General features: G+C 36.8%; 1 protein-coding gene across 2 annotated transcripts in view; it reads left to right on the top strand.

Annotated features, from left to right (window-relative positions):
* The window catches only part of LOC127838066 (glycosyltransferase 25 family member-like), a 61249-nt gene extending 42215 nt beyond the window's left edge, over positions 1-19034 (top strand). The window contains exons 10-14 of one of the 2 annotated variants that reach the window (XM_052365628.1): positions 2264-2370; positions 5891-5968; positions 8131-8316; positions 8818-9021; positions 12474-19034. In XM_052365628.1, coding sequence (XP_052221588.1) covers positions 2264-2370; positions 5891-5968; positions 8131-8316; positions 8818-9021; positions 12474-12753 — 855 coding nt within the window. In that variant the 3' untranslated portion in view covers positions 12754-19034. Of the gene's footprint in view, positions 1-2263; positions 2371-4421; positions 4497-5890; positions 5969-8130; positions 8317-8817; positions 9022-12473 lie in introns of both variants that reach the window. The other variant, XM_052365629.1, reaches the window with a different exon arrangement.
* The last annotated feature ends 5867 nt before the right edge of the window (positions 19035-24901 follow it).

The following is a 24901-nucleotide window of genomic DNA, read 5'->3' as shown; positions in this document are numbered from 1 at the left end:
CAACGTTGTACATGCTGCATAATTTTCAGAATCAACAGGATCTAAATTAGCACTGTTTATTTGAAGCTAGAATTTGTCAATGTCGCGTTAACATAAACGGTTTATATTCGGAAATGTGTTTTTGATTATATTCGCATTAACATTAACATTCGGGAGTTGGTGTTGGATTACAAATATATTTATGCTCATTGGAAATTTCAACAAAACATGAAAAGCTGCGTAATGAATTAAATGTTAATTTGTTAAAACGCTTTACAAGTCGAAATAATGTTTTGACAGTATAATGCATGAAATGCACAATTTCAACAAGGATTAAACAGCCGGTTGCCATCACCATTCTTTTAATTAACTGGCCAAGATTTATGTGGCAATTACATGCACGTCACAAGTCGTCTACATGATTTAACTACATGTATTGCATGCCTACGAGTGCTGTGGCTCATAAAGCGTGCGCTCTCATTGGTCAATAGATTTCCAATACAATGACGCTCCACCTTTAGTTGGGTAGAGCGATACACGTTATCGACAGAGGATGTAAATTGGCATTCAAAAGTTTTAACAAAGTCATTATTGCTTTGATCTAACAATGGCTAGTTTCAGAAACTGCAAAAGTACACTGTTCGCAAAAGTTCAGGCGCTAGCATACTCTGATTTCAAAATTCAAGCGCCCCGGCAAGGGACCGCTAAATGGCCTGTGGAAAGCACTGCCTCCCAAATATGCTCTCCCAGCCATAACTTCATCATAAAGTGATGATTTTAATGATAACTTGGCATAAAAGTAAACTATTATGAGACAGATTTGTTGCAAGTAACACCGGTCTTTTTGCCTAAAAAGGTCTAGGTCACACTTGCGGTCAAAGGTCAATTTTTGCCATAAAACAGCTCGGAATTTCCTGTCTCAACCAGAACTTTGCCAAATATTGATGGATTTAAAATAACGTGGCACCAATGCAAACCATCATAAGACAATGTGAACTGTGTAACATCCATCTCTTTACCTCTTAGGTCATGTCTAAATTAGAGGTAAAATGTCAAATTTTATAACAAAAATTAAATGTAGGGTCATCTGTGTTATATGGACACATGTATTGTTTCATCATTTTATTTTGATTTTGAATGTTTCTGTTGTGTTTATAACCTGGCTGGCTAGCACAAGAGATTGTAGGTTGGATTGCAAGCTTCAGCCACATTAATTGCTTGCAGATTAGTCATGAAGTTATTTCTACACAAATTCTTTCCTTTTTTCTGTTCGAAATAAAAATATGCTAGTCAGTGGCATAAGTATGTACACTTAGTACTGTTATAGCTGCTTACCCTGGCAAAAGAAATGTGAGCAGGTTAACCCTTTACAACTTAGATACATATGTTGACGCATCTGTAGTCCCTTAGAAAGTTACTTTTAATTAAAGACCTTTTTACTAGTTTCAAGTATTTAAAGGCTTCATTTCCAACCCTTAGATACTTTTGAGCAGCAAGCAGCATAAAACCTGTACAGGCTGCGAGTTACTCGAGTATGCTGTTTGCACATAGCCCTTTTCATTGTGCTTCTGAGTGGGAAAGGATTAACTACCTGCTGTCACATCACTGAAATACTACCTGCTGTCACATCACTGAAATACTACCTGCTGTCACATCACTGAAATACTACCTGCTGTCACATCACTGAAATACTACCTGCTGTCACATCACTGAAATACTACCTGCTGTCACATCACTGAAATACTACCTGCTGTCACATCACTGAAATACTACCTGCTGTCACATCACTGAAATACTACCTGCTGTCACGTCACTGAAATACTACCTGCTGTCACGTCACTGAAATACTACCTGCTGTCACATCACTGAAATACTACCTGCTGTCACATCACTGAAATACTACCTGCTGTCACATCACTGAAATACTACCTGCTGTTACATCACTGAAATACTACCTGCTGTCACATCACTGAAATACTACCTGCTGTTACATCACTGAAATACTACCTGCTGTCACATCACTGAAATACTACCTGCTGTCACATCACTGATGGTTTTATGCATGTTCGAACAATTTCTTCCCATATTAGCAGACGCACAGGCAAGATTGGCACTTAGAAGTGACTTTCTTTATACTAGCCATTCTATTAAAGCGGAAAGTGACATCCCTGAATAGCCTGTGCAGACTGCTTTATGCACATAAATGGGCCCTATTTTCCAATAACGAAGCTTATTTATATAAATACGCAAACAAACATAAATATGCCATTGTCTGTTACCACAGGTGTACATGATCAACCTTGAGAGAAGGTCAGAGCGCCGTGTACGCATGCTTCACGTCTTTGATATCCTGGGCATAGAGGCGGAACTAATACCAGCTGTCGATGGAAAGTGAGTTGGATAGATAAGACCTAGCATTTTAGACCTATTACTGTACTTTATCATGTGTCTTGGGCAATCATGTGTGATGCCCTTCCTATTTAGTAATGCCCAAATGGAGGTAAAAAAAGTTTTAAAATAAAGAAAACTGGCAAATAGACTTTAATTTGGCCGCCATTTTACTATTGGACAATCAGTTGATCATATGACTAAAACATTGATGATTATCAATGAATGGATAATTTGTATTCCATGCCCAAACTATTCAGCAAACAAACTTTGAGATGGTGTATTTGGGGTCACTGTGTTGGACAATTTGCTGGTCGAACAGTCGATCAGCATAAGATGTTTTTTAATTCGTGAAGGGAACCACTTCTGGGTTAAAATGATTTTCAAGGAAAAATCTGGGCTTACAAATAAGCAAACACACCTCGTTTTGGAATGAGGGCTCTATGCAATAGTGAATAATTTACACAAATATTCCATAGAGGGTACATGCATATGGTACCTGAGTATTGCAAAATTGGGCTGCCATGGCTTAAGATATAAATATTTCTTAAAGCCATTTTCTTCTTATCAAATAATTTGACGCGTATGTTCATGTTGTGGTCCTCTGGCAAAATTATTAAAATGTTTGTGTTCCATTGTACAAAATGCCAGTTAGAACTAAAGTATTGAATGAATATCACACAAAATACACAATATTTTTATGCCCCCGTTAGGGTGACATATAGCAGTTGAACTGTCCGTCAGTATGGCAATCTGTCTGTCCGTCCGAAAAAAAAATTAATGATGGCCATCAATTTTGCAATATTGAAGATAGCAACTTGATATTTGGCATGCATGTGTATCTCATGACGCTGCACATTTTGAGTGGTGGAAGTTCAAGGTCAAAGTAATCCTTCAAGGTCAAAGGTCAAAAAAAATATTTTTATTTCAAAGCGGCGTTCTCATGAGGCTGCACATTTTGAGTGAGTCAAGGTCATCCTTCAAGGTCAAAGGTCAAGAAAATAATAATTTGTATTTCAAAGCGGCGCAATAGGGGACATTGTGTTTCTGAGACGAACACATCTCTTGTTTACTTAATAACTTCAAAAATAAAACCAAATGTACTCAGTTGTTAAGTCAAATGATTTTTTAAAAAATGGCCAATTTTTCCGAAACTAGTGGTTAGCAATATCATGAACATGAATTAACATTATCTTCCATCTGGAATTAATTTCTTTTGGCAAAAAATGGTGACATGTCAAGTGAAGAAAATTTTATTTGATGCATGTTTAAAAAACTTAAACAAATGCAACATTGTATCAAATCAAATGTCAGTAAGTATTTGTCATCTTTCTAGTTTACTATTTTGAGACCAAATGTTTGTCAGACTGTTAAAACTTCATATATGCCTCTTTTTATGCCCCCGGATTGAATGATCGGGGGTATATTGTTTTGGGCCTGTCTGTCTGTCATACTGTCACTCTGTCATTGTGTCTCAAAACTTTAACCTTGGTTAAAGTTTTGCGATAACTTTTGCAATATTGAAGATAGCAACTTTATATTTGGCATGCATGTGTAGCTCATGGAGCTGCACATTTTTAGTGGTGAAAGGTCAAGGTCATCCTTCAAGGTCAAAGGTCAAATAAATGGCTTCAAAGTGGGGCATACTGGAAAACAAATTTTGATGATACAGAGAAATAGGCCACATTGTGTTACATATAAACTGTTCTTGGCATAGAAGTGGTTTTTGAAGAAGCAATGGACAGAAAGTTGGCCATGTAATTTATGTTAGATCTATGTGTCTTTTGTGTAACAATTTAGATTTAGATATGCTTTCTTATGTGTTATTTAAATAAATTGATATCTAGTGCTGCTAACGATTGTCATGATTATTATGATGATGATGATGATGATGATGATGATGATCATGATCATGATGATCATGATCATGATGATGATCATGATGATGATATATGTTTAGGTCTGCATATTAATTGAATACTCTTTTGTTGTCATCTGATGCTTTTTGTTTACATACTATTTCCGAATGTCAAGTTTTATTTGAAACATTTCAGGTTGATAAATGCTTCATATTTGTCCAAGTTGAACATCCAGATATTGCCGGGATTTTCAGATCCTGTGAAAGGCAGGTTAATATCGACACTGACTAACCGCTGTGTAACTAAGTGTACAATAATATGAGTCGTGTTCTGAGAAAACTGGGCTTAATGCATGTGTGTAAAGTGTCATCCCAGATTAGCCTGTGCAGTCCTTACAGGCTAATCAGGGATGCCACTTTCCGCCTAAACTTGATTTTTGGTAAAGAGGGATTTCCTTGAAACTAAAAATACCATACAAGCAGAAAGTGTCGTCCCTGATAAGCCTGTGCTGACTGCACAGGCTAATCTGGGACGACACTTTAGGCACATGCATTAAGCCCAGTTTTCTCAGAACAGGACTCATATGTCAACAAGTATTCTCAACCCTCTCCCACCCAGAGGCAAAGTGAAAATGTCTATATGCAAACAGCATACAACCAGAACAGCCTGCGAGTAACTGGCTCGTTTGGCTGTAGATATTTTCTTACTTTGCTTTATCAGGATTCTTGACAGACAAAGGCTCTACATTGTTTTAAGGAGTTAACAGAATGATTAATCCAAGATTTTGAAATAATTTTAGCCAAGACGAAACTTTTTGTACGATTTTTTTATCTAATAGTTTTTATTTCATCGTCCAATAGATTTATTCAAACATTGTTGCAAGGTTAAGTATGTTTTCCGTATGATTATACAAATATCAATTGCATAGGCCCATGAAGAGCCATTGTATGTCGTTGCATGCATCCTCCCCTGTCTCTCTCTTTTTGAGATACAGAAAATGAATCAGAAGTGCGTGGGTTGGTTTTTTTGAGACACAATTTAGTTAACCTTTCAATGTGAATTAAAACAAATTCTAAAATGTGTGATTGATGTAAAAATAATTTTTAAAAACAGTCCTCAGGAGTTTCCTCATATGTGCATAGATTTTTATGGACAAATTAAAATCATTTATAAAAATAACAAGCTTGTGTAATTATCCTTTTCAAGATCACAGCTGATCCAACTGCATACCGTAAAAATCATTTATTTTCATTTTCATGAATTTTTGTGGTTTTTCAAAATATGACATTCGCAGACACGAGTTCGTGGATTTCTTATTTTTGAAAAAAAACAAACAATAACAACAGGAATTGTATCAGTCATTTCCGAATGTGTGTGTTAGATTTGTGAATCGGTGAATCTGTAAAATCAATGACAATATCCCACGAATGATAATGGCTTTTTACTATACTTATCCTTGTCAAGAGCACTTCTGGTTCATTTGTGCTGTTGTTTTTTCTTATTTCAGAGGCATTGGGCAATAAACCCATGCTACAAATATAGCACAGTGTAACCCATCTTTATGTAATAACTACATCACTGCGAAGGTTTTAACAAGGGTGCACTTAGTCTTCGCTTACTAACAGACTTGATACAAAAATTATTGTGGCCACTTTTCATTGTAGACATCTCAACGATACATATCTTTACAAGGACCTGCAAATCAGCGTCGTACCAGGGTTTACAGATCCTTACGGTGGAAGGTGTTTATAATTACATATTTGGCATGGCTTGATTTCCTTAATGAAAAGTGGTTAATTTATCTAATCTTAACTTTAAATTTTGGGTTTTAAATAAAGCCTCATTGAAAACAAATTGGCTGCCATGAATCAATTATTATATTTATTAATTTATGCCAATGCAATCATTCAATTCGCACTCATAATAGGACATAATGCATTGAAAGTTCTTCTTTTCATAAATATTGTTCTCTTATCACTTTATCAGTGATTTTCTTTTGCTTGATATTTTACAGCCTTTGCCTTTTGGATTGGGGGAAAAAGTTCTATACATTGTAAACCATGAAATTGGGAAAAACTAGACATTATTAATATGATTATAAATAACAGTATACCAATTGTTGATAAGTGCATGTTAAACTGCTTTTTTAAATTAATATTATAAAGTGCTACAGAATTGAATCGCTGTATAATAAAGTCGATTAACCAATTATTTAGTCTATTGTTAAAGTCTTTGTGGAAATTTAAGTCTGATTTTTTTGAAAAAATGTTACTTTTGCCATTGGGAAAAAGCTTTTTTTTACCTTTTGCAATTGGGAAACAGCCTGTTAGAAGCTTTAATTTTGAGCCAAAAAATCAATGATCATTGAACATTTTCTTGAAACCTTTAGATACTTATGACATGTACTTGGTTCTGAGATCTTAACTCTTTGAGCAATGAAAGTTATTAAGGTGGTTGCCTGTCCGGGCATGCAACCAATCGAAACAGGTATGTTTATTAGCAATGTGAACACTTGAGACACACACCTGTTAGTCTCAGTGGAACAGTTGATGGGAGCGTTGTTCTGAGAAAACTGGGCTTAATGCATGTGCGTAAAGTGTCTTCCCAGATTAGCATGTGCAGTCCGCACAGGCTAATCAGGGACGACACTTTCCGCCTAAACTTGATTTTCGGTGAGAAGGGACTTCCTTGAAACTAAAAATACCATTAAAGCGGAAAGTGTTGTTCCTGATTAGCCTGTGTGGACTGCAAAGGCTTATCTGGGTTGACACTTTACGCACATGCATTAAGCCCAGTTTTCTCAGAACAAGACACAATGCATTTGCATGAAGTGTCATCCCAGATAAGCATTTGCAGTCTGCGCATGCAAAATTAGGAACAACGCTTTCCTAAGCGAGATTTTCATTTAAAAGAGACATTCTTTAAACGAAAAATTCCTTACAAGTGGAAAGGGTTGTCCCTGATTAGCTGCTGAAAATGGTGGTTTTCTGGATCCTGCGATAAATTTAAAGGTTCTTAATATTTGTTCATGAAACTTGAAACATGGATAGATGGCAATATGGACATTATATACGTCATTTCATTTTGTTCCTACGTCAAAAAATCTGGTTTGCTATGGCAACAACAACAACAACAAAAAACAAATCTGACAATGGTGGAATTTCTGACAATGGTGGAGCCGGTAGGGGGCCATATTGCTTGACAGTATATTAGTAGCCTTGTTGGATTCTATATTTATATAATTGAATTCTATGGAACTGATAATTTGCCATAATAATAGAATTGTTAATTGCAATCTCTTTAATCAACAACTTTCTGTAACAATGGATTTGTCAATTGTTAATTGTATTTTAAACGTTTTTATCTGCCTACTTTACCAGCATCTATATTTGTAATTTGCATGCTTAATTACTGGTAACCCTCTTTATCATATTCTTCAATGCATTTTATTCTAATTATTATTTTCGACAAAACAGATTCCATGGCAACTACTTTGGCAGCTCATTACAACTGTTTGCATGACTCATTTCCAGAACAACCACTGACTTGGCTTATTCCCCTATCCACAACTGCGTCACATTTTGGGACAACTTGGATTAATGCATGAGAATAAAATTAGCTTGTACAGTCTGCAAAAGCTTGCCAGGCGACGATTTTGGCTTTTATGGAATTTTTCATTAAAAGGAAGTCTCTTCTAACAGAAAATCAAATTTAGGTGGAAATTGTTGTCCCTGATTAGCCTGTGCAGACTGCACAGGCTAATTTGGGAAGACACTTTATTCACATGTATGAAGCCCAATTTTCCTACAACATGGTTAAGAAGTTGCTATGGAAATGAGTGATTGTCTTGGAATCTGTTTTGTAGAAAATAACTGATCTTACATGGCTTATTCTTCCCACTTAGGCCGATGACAATGGGTGAGATAGGCTGCTTCCTCAGCCACTACAACATCTGGCAGGACGTGGTCGCCAAGGGATACGAGCAGGTCGTGGTGTTCGAGGATGATCTCAAGTTTGAGCCTTACTTCCGCACAAAACTGGCCTTCATCATGAGGACTGTGAAGGAGAGGGTGCCCAACTGGGATCTCATGTAAGCAGATATTGGCCATCCTGATTGTGTAATCACCAACCAATTCTTAAACTAAGAATAAATAATAGACTAAGAAGCAAGAAAATGTTCTGCATGAAGAATTATGTAGATAAAGGCGATTATTGCAAGGTTTGACTCAAAATTAAAGCCATGATATAATATTCCTATTTAAAGAATATTTAAATCTAAAGACTTATTTGGTAAATATGGGACATGGAATCTAATGTAGGCAGATTCTGGGATCTCATGTAAGCGGTAATTCCTAACCTAGAATCTCTTGAAAGCATGATTGCAAAAACTGGAATTTTATGTAAACAGGAATTTCCAAACTGAACTGGATTCTTCTGTAAGCAGAAATTCACACCTGAGATCTTATGTATCCAGAATTCCCCAACTGAGTTCTAATTTTAGCATTTTAGCAGAAATTCCTGATCTAGAATCTTTCAAGAAGATTTGATTATATGTATTGAATTAAAAAAAAGTTTAAAAAATGTTGTTCAGATATTTGGGTCGTAAGCGGCTCAATCGCAAGGACGAGGTGCTGCTGGAGGGAACAGAGAGCCTCGTGTGGCCCAGCTACTCCTACTGGACCCTTAGTTATCTCCTCTCTGGGCGCGGTGCCCGGAAACTGCTCGCCCAGGAGCCGCTCCAGAAGCTACTTCCTGTGGACGAGTACCTGCCCGTCATGTTCAATAAACATCCCGAGTTAGTATCTGATCATCGCTCTGTGAAAACGGGGCTTAATTCATGTACGTTACGTGTCATCCCAGATTAGCCTGCGCAGTTTGCAAGGGCTATTCAGGGTTGACCTTTAACGCTCTATGGATATTTTGTTTAAAGGAAGTTTCTTTTTAGTGAAAATCCAGTTTAGGCGTTACGTGTCATCCCTGATTAGCCTATGTCGACTGCACAGGTTAATCTAGGACAACACTTTTAGCACATGCATTGAATTAACCCTTTCAGCGCTGGAACTGAATTTTAAAGGCCATTGCAAACAGTTTGGATCCTGATAAGATGCCACAGAACGTGGCGTCTCATCAGGATCCAAACTGTTTGCTATTCTGATAGTATTCTTTGAAAAAAATCGAAAAAAATGCTAAACACAACAAATTTCCAAGCATGCAAAGGGTTAAGTTTTCCCAGAGCAAGGTTCATCTTTTTATTGGGCACATTCTTTTAATGTCATAAATACATACCTGCTATCCCTAGCTATACCTCCTTTTTATTAAAGGCCATTGCAAACAGTTTGGATCCTGATTAGACGCCACAGAACGTGGCGTCTCATCAGGATCCAAACTGTTTGCTATTCTTATAGTATTCTTTGAAAAAAATTGAAAAAAAATGCTAATTTGAGAAAATCAGCAGACGACATTGTAGCACACAACAAATTTCCCAGCATGCAAAGGGTTAAGTTTTCCCAGAGCAAGGTTCATCTTTTTATTGGGCACATTCTTTTAATGTCATAAATACATACCTGCTATCCCTAGCTATACCTCCTTTTTATTGGGCACATTATTTTAATATATTGGGGCAATATTTGCCTAATGAAATATTTTGATGGCCAACTGATTCGTCAATCTTCCATAGTAATGTTCTGTCCAAGAGTATCTTCCCGTCTTGTTCAATAAACATGCAGAGTTAGTATCAGTGGGCACATTGCTATGTTGGGTCAATTTTTTTAATAAAATATTTTGATGGCCTCCTGATGAGGCTATGCAGAAGTTGCATCTTGTCCTCAAGTATTTTCCTGTCATGCTCAATCAACATCAGAAGTTAGTATCTTAAACCAATTACAACTTAGATACTCACTTCTACGTGTCTGTAGTCACTTAGACAATCAAATTAAATTAAAGACCATACTAGATCAAGTATTAAAGGTTTCATTTCCAACCCTAAGATACTGATGAGCAGCAAACGGCAAAAAACCTGAACAGACTGCGAGTTACTGGCAGGCTGTTCTGGCTTTATGCGAGTTGCATATAGCCATTTACACTTTGCTTCTGAGTGGGAAAGCGTAACAAAAAATCAAGTATTGAAACAGACCAGTAGCCAATTGTATAGATACAGATAACTTTGGCCAATCCAAACGATAACTTTTTTCCTGATAAAGATAAGCTAAGTCAAATACCTTTGCTAAATCTTATCCAACACTTTACAAAAACGTTCACCTGTTCGGATATCTATTTTTTAACTATTGCTTACAAAATTTTTTTTTTTTAAACATATATCCTAAAATTGAAGCTACAATTTGTATCCATATTTTTACTATTGGCTGTTAGTGTTTATTGGCATATTTATTCCGAGTATAGTCTGGCTTGGATTTTTTTAATAAATTCTTAAGTGTTGGTTAATAATGCTGCTTTGAATTGCTTTTTTGGGGATTTATGCACAACTTTTGCATTCTAAGACTTCATCTTTCTTTTTAGAATAAGTGATAAAATATTTTAATACTGGTTTAAATCTGGAATAATAGAACATATTTTGTTGTTAAACTAATTATCGCCAGCCATAGGCGGAGGGATATTGTTTTGGCATTGTCCGTCTGTCCGTCCGGCACTTTTGTGTCCGGAGCCATATCTTGGAAGTGCTATGGCGGATTTCATTGAAACCTGGTATGAGTATACGTATGGATAAGGGGATGATGCACGCCAAATGGCATTGTACACCATCTGTTAATAAAGGAGTTATGGCCCTTTGTATCTTGAAAAAATGCTTTCTTTGTGTCCGGAGCCATATCTTGAAATTGCTTTGGCAGATTTCATTGAAACTTGGTATGAGTATACGTATGGATAAGGGGATGATGCACGCCAAATGTCATTGTACACCATCTGTTTATAAGCGAGTTATGGCCCTTTGTATCTATGCTTTTTTAAGTGTCAAATATAACACTTTTGTGTCCAGAAGCATATTGGCGGGGGATATCAATTCAACGAATTTGCTTGTTAGAAATAGAAATATATATATACAGTAATGCAAATAACCTAGTGAGCGTTATTTAACTGTGAATCATTGATAATTGAAGTTATATAGTTCTAATTGTATTGATACATATTAATGTTTTGTTTGCTAGAAAATAAGAGCTCTATTATATAAAAATGTCATCACATTTATTCTCTTTTAAAAAATGTCTATAGACCAAGGACTTAAACAAAAGTCATAGTTCATGCTAATAATACCCCGCAAGGAGGGATTATGCAGAATTCACTCTATCAGACGGATTGTAAACATAAGTTTGAGGAGAATGAGCTCCTTCCACTTTTCTCAAGCAATTAAATTGGAACTAAAATCAGGTGATCAGTGTTGTGTAGATATGAAATACCTTTTTTGCTAACCCAGTGGTCCAGACATTCCTGAGTTTTGTGGCCTGGTTCTGTCAAAGTGATCAGGGTACCGGATCAAGGGGGTCCACAGGAGTTTACACATAGGCTGGACAGAATGTAAACTCACTGTTCAGAACTTTATTTTTGCAAATATCTCAAGTTATTGAAAGACATTTGAAAAAATCTTTAGAGAAAAAAAGAATGTTTTTCTTGCAGTTTGTGCCGATATCTCAACATTTAAGAATCAATCATTGAATATGTCTGAAATCGGTGCCAAAATTTCAAGTTGCCTGCAGCATAATCGTGTAAACGATTGCTTTACACATGGAATTTTGGGCCAAAAACACAGGCTTATTAAATAAAGTTATTCTGATGTATTTGACATTGCCATAATCAGTATAAAAAATGTATTTTATCCACTAGTTGAAATTCTTAAAAAAAATTGTATTAAAAAGATATTTGAAGAAAAGCACCACATACCGGAGTGTTTACATCCATTTACGATCAATTGTGAACCCCACAAAGTCAGGTGATCCTGCACCATGGTGATGTGAGGGTTTGTAACAACGCTCTTGTTTTATCTGCTGCTCTTTCACATCTGATCAAATAAGCCTCGTTCGGAAAATCTAGGCTCAATGCATGTGTGTGAAGTGTCAATCCAGATTAGCCTGGTCAACTTGCACAGGCAAATAAAATATGGTATTTTTGTGTAAAGGAAGTCTCTATTTATTGAAAATCTAGTGTAGACTGCACAGGCTAATCTTGGACGACCCTGAATGCTCATGTAGTAAACCCCATTTTCCCAGAAAGAGGCTTGAATGGTGTCTTTTGTTTTAGGGCTTCTTGGAAGGAACCCTTTCATCCTCGAAATTTGATCGCACTTTCCTCTGAACCGCTGCTCATTTTCCCTACCCACTATCTTGGGGAGCCTAATTACATCTCGGACACTGAGTATTCTGAGCTCATCACAGAGAAAACCAACCACAACACAGCTGAAGAACCCCAGAATGCACCTGTACATGAAATAAACACAAACAAGCACTTTGGGGCCAAAGAAGAAAAGGGTCCAAAGGGAAATGAAATGAAAGTAACAAGTCATTTTCAAGATGAGTTTTAATGGGTTTGATTCCCAACTGTTGCAGTATTCTCTTAGGGAAAACTCGGAGCATGGATTTTATGTGATATTTGTCTAAATATATGAGATTAAAGTATTCATAGTTGTCAAATATGTTGCCAAATCATGTTGCAATGGAAATTATTAGTGATACCATTCAGCCAAAATAAAAGGTTGCTATGATTTTGTTTGTAAGGAATCTTAAAAATTGTTTGAGATATGCTATCTTTTGTTAATATTTGCTTGAATGTAGATGCATTTATAAAGAAATATTATGGGTTTTTTTATTGTTGCCAAATAATGTTATGCATTTAAAAATAGTTTAGATGTAGCTTTCAGCCAGAAAATTAGGCTGTAGCTTGCAGGGTAGTAAATTTGAAAGAATCTAATTAAAAAAATAATTGTTGTGAGCACAGCTGGATATGTTGTATTACGAGTTTGTTGTATTAATTTTAAAAATCAAATTAACATCTGTTTTATCGATAGCTTTAAGCCTAACTTATTTATATCCATTTTTATCCCCACGCTTTCCTGAGAAGAGTGGAGATTATGTGGTTATCTCCGCCGTCTGTCCATCCTGGCCACTATCTCCTCCTACACTTTTAGCACTAGAAACTTGAAACTTACACACATGGAAGCTATGAGCATATGTGTGACAGTGCACTATTTGGAATTTTGATCTGACTCCTGGGTCAAAAGTCATAAGGGGTTTGGCTGGGGCCGGGTCAGAGATTTTCACTCATTTTTCTAACAACATGCAGTGTGGGGATACGCATCGGCCTTTGTCACGCCATTTCTAGTTTTGTTTGTAATTGTCTCAATATATTAATGAACTCAGATCTTGAAATCCTCTATAATATGTCCCTTTCTTCATGAATTTCATTATTAACAGTATTATGTATTGAGCCCGGAGTGCTTGAGATTATTTTTATGAGTGGAATATAGAAGTTAGTCCGTCTGTCAGTCTGTCCGTTTTGTATTCCGTTACCGGAGTTTTTTCCCTTGATGCTTCGAGATATTTACCCTATTTTTGGTATATGAGTCTTACTGCATGAGTTACAGATTAAGTTTGAGTTTCATGAGGGTCAATTGATTTTTGGCGTAGTTTTGGGCCTTGGACTTAGACAATTCCTCTACAATAACAGTTTTTTTTAACCTTTTTTGCTAAACACTTGCAGATATTTACCAGAGTTTTGGTGTTTAAGTCAAACTACATGTCTTGAAGTTCAAGTGTGCATTGTGTTTCACTCCATCGATTTTTTACTAAGAAACTGGCCTTGGACTTGGGAATTTTGTTTTAAACTTTTCCGGATTCCTTTTCTGAAATGCTTTTAGATACTGACCTTATTTTAATTGTTTGAGAAGACCTACATGACCTTAAGATCATGTTCAAATTTTTGTTCTAGTCCATTGAAGTTTGAGGAAGTTACAGGCCTTGGCCATTTTCTCTAAAATGACACTTTTTCGGATTTTTTTTTCATAGTGTTATCAGATATTAGTCTGATGTTTGGTGTGAAAGTCCACCGGCATGACTTTCAGATCAAGATTTAGTTGTTTTTACATATGTGGAGTTTTGGGACAAATGTGGAAAGAGTGGGCATCTGTGCCATATGGACACCTTGTTTAAAACTGAATTCTGCTGGAATTTTGATGTGTTTGCTTGGCCATTCAGTTATTAAAGTCGCGGTCTATATTCTTGCTGCTATATATAATAATGTTGACAAGTATAAAATAGGCATTATGTTCAGGCAATTGTATGTAAGATTAAGGCTCATTGGGTCATTGTTGACCTGAAATGGCTTGAAGTCACTCGGTCGGCTTGAAGTCACCCCAGGGTGGCATGAATAGGCTTGAAGTCACCCTAGGTGACAAGAATTGGCTTCTAGTCACCCCCCGGGTGACTTGTGGGCCATTTCAGGTCAACAATGACCCAATGAGCAAGATTTAGTACTTAGGTTTTTTTTGGTCCTCAAAATGAACTTTTTTTTAACTGCTCATAAAGATACAGTGTTGTGAATCAGTTTTTGCTTTATGTACCATTATTGAGAGCATTGTACAAGCTTTTTGATACCGGCTGAGAAGTTCATCTCTGTTTCAAAGTTTTCATTCTATCCCCTGTTTGAATGATTGCTGATTTTTCATGAAATATTGGATGTTTGTGACTGGATACGTGTGAAAAATTCATGAGAATAATTGAAAGGTTTCAAATACGAATGTTTTTTTTATATATGAAAGGCTTGGTATATTAGTCATATATGAGTGTTATATTAACTTATCGATTTTATGTTCTGTTAACCCTTAACCACTTAGAAACGTATTTTGACGCATTTGTGGTCCCTTTTAAAGTTAAATATAATTAAAGACATTTCCTACTATATTCAAGTTTTAAAGGCTTCATTTCCAACCCTTAGATACTGATGAGCATCAGACAGCATCAAACCTGAACAGGCTGTTACCCGCATGCTGTTCTGTTTTTATGCTGTTTGCACATTGCCATTTTCACTTCGCTTCTGAGTGGGAAAGGGTTAACAGCTAATCCATGTCATGTGCAAGTGTTGGGAAGTTGCTATGTATTAGAATCTCTTAGTGTCTGTTCGTGTATGTTTGTATGAATGCACATGCTTGGGCGCGTGTGTGTTTGCAAGCAGATTGTGCTTTGCAATTTTTACTACCCATGTATCTGTAACTGATTATGCAATCTTGTTATTATTGTAACATGCATATAGCTTTGATGCATGCTTAATGTGCACCTTGCTATCTAGTCATAATCTTCAATACTTGTTTGTTCCAGCTGATATGAGCTGATTTTTTGTTGTTGTTGTTTTTTGTGGGTTTATTTGTTTTTTGTTCAGACAATCTTGAAATAAGCTTTGACCTTCATATTTTAAGCAGTGATGCTTTGAATATCTTTAAAAATCTCACATTTTTATTGGTGTGTTTTTTGTATGGAGAATGAAAATTCTAACTAGAAATTCAACATATGAAAACGCAGTTTCATAATGGAACAATAATGTAAAGCAAATGTTTATTAATGAATGATGAACCAAAACAAGCACTTTTTTCTCAAAGAGGCAAAGGTTCCACAGGTTGAAATCAAACTGACATAGTAACATTTACTCTAAGTAGTTAATAAAAATGTCCTTAGATCTTGATTATGTTGATGACAAAATACTTAACCCTTTCCCTCTTTGAAGCTAATTTAAAATGTCTATGTGCAAACAGCATAAAACCAGAAAAGCCTGCGAGTTACTTGCAGTCTGTTCAGGTTTTATACTTTTTGCTGCTCATCAGTATCTAAGGTTTGGAGATGAAGCCTTTAAAACTTGAATCTGGTAAGAAAGGTCTTTGATTTAATTTAACTTTCTATGGGACTACATGCATCACAATGGGTATCTAAGTGTTGAAGGGTTAAATACGTATCTAAGTTGTGAAGGATTAAATACATATCTAAGTGGTAAAGGGTTAAATACGTATCTAAGTGGTGAAGGATTAAATACATATCTAAATGGTAAAGGGTTAAATACGTGTCTAAGTGGTGAAGGATTAAATACATATCTAAGTGGTAAAGGGTTAAAATATGTGTCTAAGTGGTGAAGGATTAAATACATATCTAAGTGGTAAAGGGTTAAAATACGTGTCTAAGTGGTAAAGGATTAAATACATATCTAAGTGGTAAAGGGTTAAATATGTGTCTAAGTGGTAAAGGGTAAAATACGTGTATAAGTGGTCAAGGGTTAAATACCTGTCTAAGTGGTAGAGGGTTTAATACGTATCTAAGTGGTAAAGGGTTTAATACATATTTAAGTGGTAAAGGGTTTAATACGTATCTAAGTGGTGAAGGGTTAAATACGTGTCTAAGTGGTAGAGGGTTAAATACGTATCTAAGTGGTGAAGGGTTAAATACGTGTCTAAGTGGTAGAGGGTTAAATACGTATCTAAGTGGTAAAGGGTTAAATATGTGTCTTAGTGGTGAAGGATTAAATACGTATCTTAAGTGGTGAAGGGTTAAATACGTGTCTAAGTGGTAGAGGGTTAAATACGTATCTAAGTGGTAAAGGGTTAAATACGTGTCTTAGTGGTGAAGGATTAAATACGTATCTAAGTGGTAAAGGGTTAAATACGTATCTAAGTGGTAAAGGGTTAAATACGTATCTAAGTGGTAAAGGGTTAAGTGATCAGTTGTCTTTCACATGGTATGACGACATGTTTCAGCTTATGAAAGAAAAATGTCTTTCAATTTCCAATTTAACTTGAGAAGAAAACAATAACTAATCCACAAAATATCCATTTGAATAGAAAAATCTTTTTTGAAGTTGTTTTTTTTGTATCTCATACATGTATCGCCATACTTGTCATTGTCAGGGTTTTATTTTTATAGTGGGTTAGTAGGACACTCACATGTTTGCTTAATTAATTGTTATTTAATTTGTAGTTATTGTTTTATTGATAATGATGGTGCTAGCATTGAATTAGGAATGACATTGACATTTTATTGTGGTCAGGATTGTTTGAAATCATTTTTGAAAATTATTTTTTTATAGGTTTTGTGTAAATGTTCTATATAGTGTAAACAAATATGTTTAGTACAGCAATAACTTGATGTGTTCAGTCTATTGCATTATTTTTATTTTAATATCCTGTTTATGCTGTCAATTTATGCAAAATTTGCCCTTGTCTTACAGTTCTTTCTTTAGTCCGTCCCTGTTTTTTTTTTTATTGCATATCTCAATCAGTATTGGTGCTTGGCAGATTAAACTTTACAAACATTAACCATCATGTGTACTTAAACACCTCCATATTTTGGTTGGGATATTTTCCATATAACTGAAGTTATTTTTTTTTTCAAAAATATTGATAACTGTGAACATGTTCCTTAAGAAATGTATGCATAAAGGCCATTGCCAGGTTTATGTTGGCCAGCAATACCAGTCATGCAAGGATTTGAGATCTCTTAAAACTGGACAGCATAGCTCTTGACCAGTCATTCAAGGTTTTAACATTTAAGATCTCATATTTCTGGACAGCATAGATCTTTACCAGTCAGTGCAATGCGCATGCTGGTCTGGGGTTACTCTTGCTGCAGATTGCATACGACCCATTTCCGCATGTCGTGGGTCATATAGATTGTCATAATTATGTTCAGGCTAAAATATTGGAAATACTGCAAAAACATAGGAAAGATCATGTGTTTTGCTATTGCCCAGCTAGAGCTGTTCTATCTGAAGACTTATAACTTTTCTTTAGTGTTTATATAGCTTATGCAGTTTACTTTTCAAAGCCCTACTCACCTAGAATAATATTGCATTTCTAGGAATCATTTCATCTTTGAGACCTAAGTGCATAAAAAAATAATAAAAATCAGGCAAATAATAACTATATAGAAATTTCAGCTGGTATTGATTTTCTGGTGATGGCTGTGATGTCATTCGATTAGGTATACAGCTACTATGTTTGTAGCAAGCATACGGGGAAAGATCCACCAAGGTCTATATTTATTTATTGTTTGATAATATACCAACTGAAATGAATTTCTTGCAAACCAAACAACATTTGTTTTATAAAAAAACATTGTCTTGATCCTCTTTCAAAATTCATAGCATTTATTATTGGTTGGCTAGGGTTTTAAGGCATATATATCAAATGAAAATCAAGCATTTTGTGTGCATCAAGTTTATGTGGGATGTTATATGCGCATAGTCAGCTTCTCAAAAGTTATTTTAGCCTCATTCTGTGAAAACTGCGCCTGCGCATTAAGTGTCGGCCCGGATATCCTCATAAAGTCTAGTGCCATATTAGCCTGTAGAGTCGGCACAGGGGTATTTTGGACGAGACTTTCTGCTTTTATGGAAATGTTTGTTTGACGAAAGTCTCATCTAAATGAAAATCCAGTCTAGGCCAAAACTGTCTTCCCTGATAAGCCTGTACGTATTACACAGGCTAATCTGGGAAACACGTTAACCCTTTGCATGCTGGGAAATTTGTCGTCTGCTAAAATGTCGTCTGCATAATTTCTAAAACTAGCATTTTCTTCTATTTTTTTTAAAGAATACTCTCAGAATAGCAAACAGTTTGGATCCTGATGAGACGCCACGTTCTGTGGCATCTACTCTGGATCCAAACTGTTTGCAAAGGCCTTTAAAATTCGGTTCCCGCACTGAAAGGGTTAAGAACATGCCATGCATGAAACCTAGGTTTACCGGAACATTTATACTTGTTTTCTAAATTGTGTAAATTTTATACTGTGTCAGTGATTGCAAAATAAAATTAAAATTAAACTGCATAAACCTGTTTGCTTTTGTTTCATTCCCATTTTAGTTTGATCGAATCAAAGGCTCAATTTTAATCACTTTTAATTATGCGGTGGAAAACATTTGCACAGCATGGATAGATTTTCAAATACTTCTACAACAGCAACAAAGTTTGGCGAATATTTGACATAGTGACTAAAACTATTTGGATGATGCTTTATCAATATTAAATAATAAATATTGCTTCTTTAGTGTTCACACGTTATTCTAGAAATTGACCACATGACCTAGTTTTTTACCCCACATATGGCCAAAACTAATAGTTGGCTTATACATTATCAATATATTTATCCTCATAATTTGATCATCAAAATTGACACACAGACTGGATACAAGTTTTGTATGCCCCCCCCCCCCCCCCTTTGAAGAAAAAGGGGTTATATTGTTTTGCTGGATGTCGGTCTGACTGTCTGTCGGTAGAGCAGTGCATGTCCGATCAATAACTGGTCAACGCATTGACCGATTGGCTTGATACTTCACATGTGGATTGGCTTTGGACAGTAGATGACCCCTATCAAAATTGGGGTCACTAGGTCAAAGGTGAAGCTCAATATCACAATATGTTTGAAAATTGTTTCTGATGAATAACTAATCAACGAATTAACTGATTGGCTTGATACTCAAATGTGCATTAGCCTTGGACAGTAGATGACCCCTCAAAGGTCAAGGTCACTGTCACAATAAGATGTGAAAATATTTTACAATCAATAATTCATCAACAAATTGACCTAATGGCTTGATACTCAACATGTTCATTGGTCTTGGGCAGAAGATGACCCCTATGTAAATTGAGGGCACTAGGTCAAAGGTCACTGTTACAATAAGTGGGGAAAATCGTTTCTTATTAATAACCTGTCATTAAAATGACCGATTGGCTTGATACTTCACATGTGGATTGGCCTTGGGCAGTATATGACCCCTTTCGAAATTGGGATCACTAGGTCAAAGGTCAAGTTCACTGTCACAATAAGAGTGAACATTGTTTCCAATCAATAATTCGTCAACAATTTCACCGATTGACTTTATGCTTCACATGTGCATTTGCATTGGATAGTAGATGACCCCTGTTGGAATTGGGGTCACTAATTCAAAGCCCTGTTTGTGGGGTATATGTCTCCGACAGCGGAACTCGGTTTCGTCAACCAATTCTTAGACTTTCCTAAACTATTTGATTATAATAGGACAATACACTTAATCACGGCTTGGGATTTAACAAGTACACCTTATTTAGAACTATTTATGGAACGAGCAACATTTGTTGCCTGTATGTATTACAACGCTGAACGCATTTTCCTTGCTCCTAAATCCAGCTCTTAAGTTTAAAATTGGGTTGGTGAATACGGACCCTGGTCGCCTATAATTTGAAGGCAATTCTCTCGATTTTAGACTAGGCCTTATAGAGTCAAAACATTTTGAGACCGTTTTATCAGGATTGAGACATACATGCTGTTTTTATCGTCAATGTAATTATTATATTAATTAATCACCCCATGAGAAAACCAGCATTAATGACTCATTTTTTTTTTATACTTTTTTTTGCATGTCCGGTAGGTACGAAAGTTATTTTCCGGTCTGATATATGTGTAAAACGTCATACTTGTCCAACCATAACCTATTATGGTATCTATGTTTCGTTATCCAATATGAGTGTTCTGACGACGAACGTGACGTGACGTCATACTTTTTTTTGAGTTTTTTTTCCGAATTTACTACATATATCTTTTATGTTCGTAATATCCGTGGTGATTGATTAAAACATTGAAAGCCTCAGGCTTATTGAAACGCTCTGAGTCCGTTTCGTTGGCCTAGAACCAGTACTTATGTGTTGATGATAGTGTTGTTATTACTGATGATGTTCATGTGTTATTGTTTGGTTATATCAAATATTGACTAAATATTAATTGTATTAATCATATGATTTTCTTTACAAAATTGAATACCGTAAAATATTGTTTTTAATTTTAATAAAAGCTCTCTCGTCTTTTTTATGCAAAGAGCGGTACAGAACCATTATATATGATTACATCGTCATCATAATCATGATGAGCTTGACTGGGTTGGCTGTTGGGTGAAATGAGGGATGCTTGCAATGAGATCCTCCCCCAGTCGGGTCTGTTGTGAGATGCTGAGAGTAGCTCACCCATGGGATGGGACGTCACTGTTTATCCATCAAGCTTTTATTCTGACGGCTTCGAGTGTGCCCTTCTTCTAGCGTGCCATGTAGCAGTGTTGGATAGAAAATTGTGCCTGGTGACGTGTCCGAACCATGCGAGCTTCCGTCGCTTGATGGTCGCCATAAGTGGTTCTTGTGGGCCAACAAATGTTGCTGTAATGTTCCGGACGATCATGTTGGTCTTTGCGTGAAATGTCCCGCTTTTGCTCGCAAACGAAATGAATTGAAGGTAATGGCACGTTTTGTACGGCCATCCGCATGCTGAAATGAAACGATTAAGGCAAGACAACATAATACACATCTGTGTCGGTCGAGGACCAGAATAACAAAGACCGCGCACTCCACTGCCAGTCTCCAGGGTGAAAAAAGCAACCTAACAACTGAAGCTACCGGTAAGAAATCGATCAAGTTATCAACAGGGGGAACATCTATAAGAAAAAAGATAAGATAAAGTCAGATAAATTGCGTGTAAGATCCACGAATTTACGCACGAGCTGAAACTCCGCCGGGGCATCATCGGACTAGCAGAGGTCAAATTTTTAGGCTTCGTTTAAATATCAACAGGCGAAGAAAACAATAATTGGTCCAGCGCGAAAGACTTAAGATATCGTCACGGATTTGCTTTCATCTTAAGGGAGGAAGTTATTAATAACGTTATCAGCTGCACCCAAGTCCCCAGCAGGCTTATCTCCATCCATGTCTCAGCGAGACCTCACACGACCACCATTATATTGGTCTATGCTCCTACGTCAGACTGCGAAGACGAGGAATTAAGTTTTACGAAGAGTTAGAGCGAATCATAGCAAGAGTCCCGAAGAAAGATATCCTTGGGGTCTTGAACGCTAAGTTTGGACCATGCCTACCAAGACTGGTCAGGGACAGTAACTAGATTTAAAATTTTAGAGACCAACGAAAGAGGGCTAAGAATGATTTGGTTCGCTAGAAGCCAACATGCCTGGCCAACACGCTGCATCAACACAAATCGTCCAGAACAGCGTTTTTTAGTATGCTCCAAACAAGCAAGTACACAATCAGACCAACTGCATTCTGGCGCCGCAACGGTTCAAGTCCAGCAACATCAAGGTGATCATTTTTCGTTTTCTGGCGCTTTCATCGGCAGTAACCACGACTGAGTGCTAACCACCACAAAGCTGCGGTTAAAAAACACGCGCATCACCAATAATTCGCACCTTACATTTAAATCGGAGAAACAGAAAGATCCAGTGCTGACAGAGGCATGACATGCACAGAAGTGGAGAGTCTGTCAGCGGTCGAAGAAGTTCTTGGTCGAGAGAGAAGGAATCACAAGCCATGGGTGACGATTCAAGATCATGGACCTCTGCTACAAAAGAAGAGAGCTGAGGCATGAGAAATACGCCGGAAAACTATGTAAGAGTACCAGAAAGCAAACAGGGAGATGAGGAAAAATATCAAAGAGGCAAAGGAGAATTGGACTGAGGTGTCTATGTTACACTATGAACAAATAGATGAACACATGTAGCGGTAAGAACGCTTACAGAGCACAAAAGACCTTCATGAAGACCAGTGTTATAGTAGACGCTGACGAAAACCTGCTAACGGAGAGTGCCGCATATACCGGTACTGGTTAAATGAAACTTTTAAGCACCAGAACTGTCTAAGGCATTCTAAGGCGGTGAGCCTTCGCGATTCCGATCAGACAATACAGAGCGTACGTTATCACGCATTTATACGCGTCGTTCTCCAGGATCGATCAGAAGCACTGGACGGTCGGCGTTCGTGAAGCAGAACCATGGACTCTCCGTCTATGCATGTCCTTGACGACGCCGGGATGAGAGACGACGTTTGAAAGTACTGATATTTCCTGCAGCGGAAGTAAACATTTGAATATTGGTATTTCCAAATTACTGAAATAAGTATGGTTGTTTTTAAACAAGTTGCGTACAATGTACGTGTTATAAATTATAATTAATGATTTGATAAATGTTACCTACCGTAGGTTAGTTATCGAAATGAAAAGTTCGTCTGTGAACCAGCGCCAGGCAGGGTAACGAACCCAAACATGCTGCTCGATCCGCCCACTAGGACTTCCAGCTCGCCCAATGTCTCCAAGTCGCTCTGCTTGTGAGCATTTTTTTCAGACAGGCAAAACCGCCGTCTACGTGACACCGCGCGTGACCTTATACATAATAATAAGTCTTAAATTTGGACACAAGTTGTTTATTTATACAATCTTGATACTTGAAATGACTTACCATCACGACTTATCTGGAAAATAAAACTACAACTATACTTTGCTAATCGGGAATCTGCATCAGGAATTCGAGAGCGTCCTGCCGACCTGTCATAGCGTGCCACAATAAAATCAAATAACGTTTCCGTTCGTATTATGTCCTTAAAATCTTTATCGCGCATATTGTTTTTCTTTATGAATAGAAACTTAGTAATCAAGCGTTCTTTTGCATAGATAAATACACTTATTTATTTCTTTTTCGGTGGAAATTCATATCATCGGCGATATTTCGTTCAAAACTGAGTATATTAAAGGAAAGCAACTTTTCGTGACTTAAAAGAATGATAAAATACTAGTATACGTGTTAATATATCGGTGATTTGAATTATATTGACGGTTGTCGGCGTGAATAATAAACGATCTAGATGGAGGCGACCTTGTTGTTAGTGCCAAATCTTACCTGGACAGCTCTGTGGTAGGGTCGTGGGCCATCTTGCCACCTCTCTCCTGGGTGTCTCTCTCGTCGATAAGAACGATAAGTTGCTTCTGTTATACGGAAACCGAACAGTTGCACCTTTCAAGAGTCATGTACAAAAAGCCCGGATGACCAAAATCTCACATTAACTGATCAGCACGGTATGACACAGCCGCGCGCAAGAACCGTTTTTTTACCGTCAACTGTTAAGGGAGTTTAGGGTAAAGATGACTTTGTTACGTGAATATACGAGAGAGGTAATTGTACAGTGCGCGTGAATTTCGAAGTTTATGAGGTCCTTTCGCGCCTGATACTGCAAAATATGTAGACCCGGATGGTATATCCCAGCACTCCTACCTTATTAACCCTTCGCATGCTGGGAAATTTGTCGTCTGCTAAAATTTCGTCTGCTGAATTTCTAAAATTAGCATTTTCTTCGATTTTTTTCAAAGAATATTATCAGAATAGCAAACAGTTTGGATCCTGAATGTGGCGTCTCATCTGGATCCAAACTGTTTGCAAAGGCCTTCAAAATTCGGTTCCCGCACTGAAAGGGTTAACTTACTAGACTCACGAAAGCTGGGCCAAATTTTGAATTATATCAGCAATATCCAACTACTAGCATTGAGATGTTACTGAAAGATTTTCAATTTTGATGCGGTCTTGTGTAGGGGAAGTGGGTAGCCGGAGTACCTGAAGGAAACCAAACCCATATGCTTCCAGAAACGGCTATCAAAGCGCGTTTTAGTTATTCGTTTGTGAACAACTTAAGTTACAAGAAAATTGGGCCGTACCGAGAAATAACTATGATTTACCGAACACAGAAGTCCTGCTGAATCAATTATGCCAGACATTCAGTTCTTCAACTAAATTCATTCACAAATTGACAAACAAAGTGAATAATATGCTTAACGGAATTCTTTGAACGATTCCTAAATATAAAAACACTGATCTTCATCGTTTTCGTCATCAAAATTGTATCG

The sequence above is a fragment of the Dreissena polymorpha genome, chromosome 7, assembly GCF_020536995.1.
Source record: "Dreissena polymorpha isolate Duluth1 chromosome 7, UMN_Dpol_1.0, whole genome shotgun sequence".
In the NCBI taxonomy this organism is placed as follows: Eukaryota; Metazoa; Mollusca; class Bivalvia; order Myida; family Dreissenidae; genus Dreissena; species Dreissena polymorpha.
Note: the sequence above shows the minus strand (reverse complement) of the source record. Positions and strands in the feature narration are given on the sequence as shown.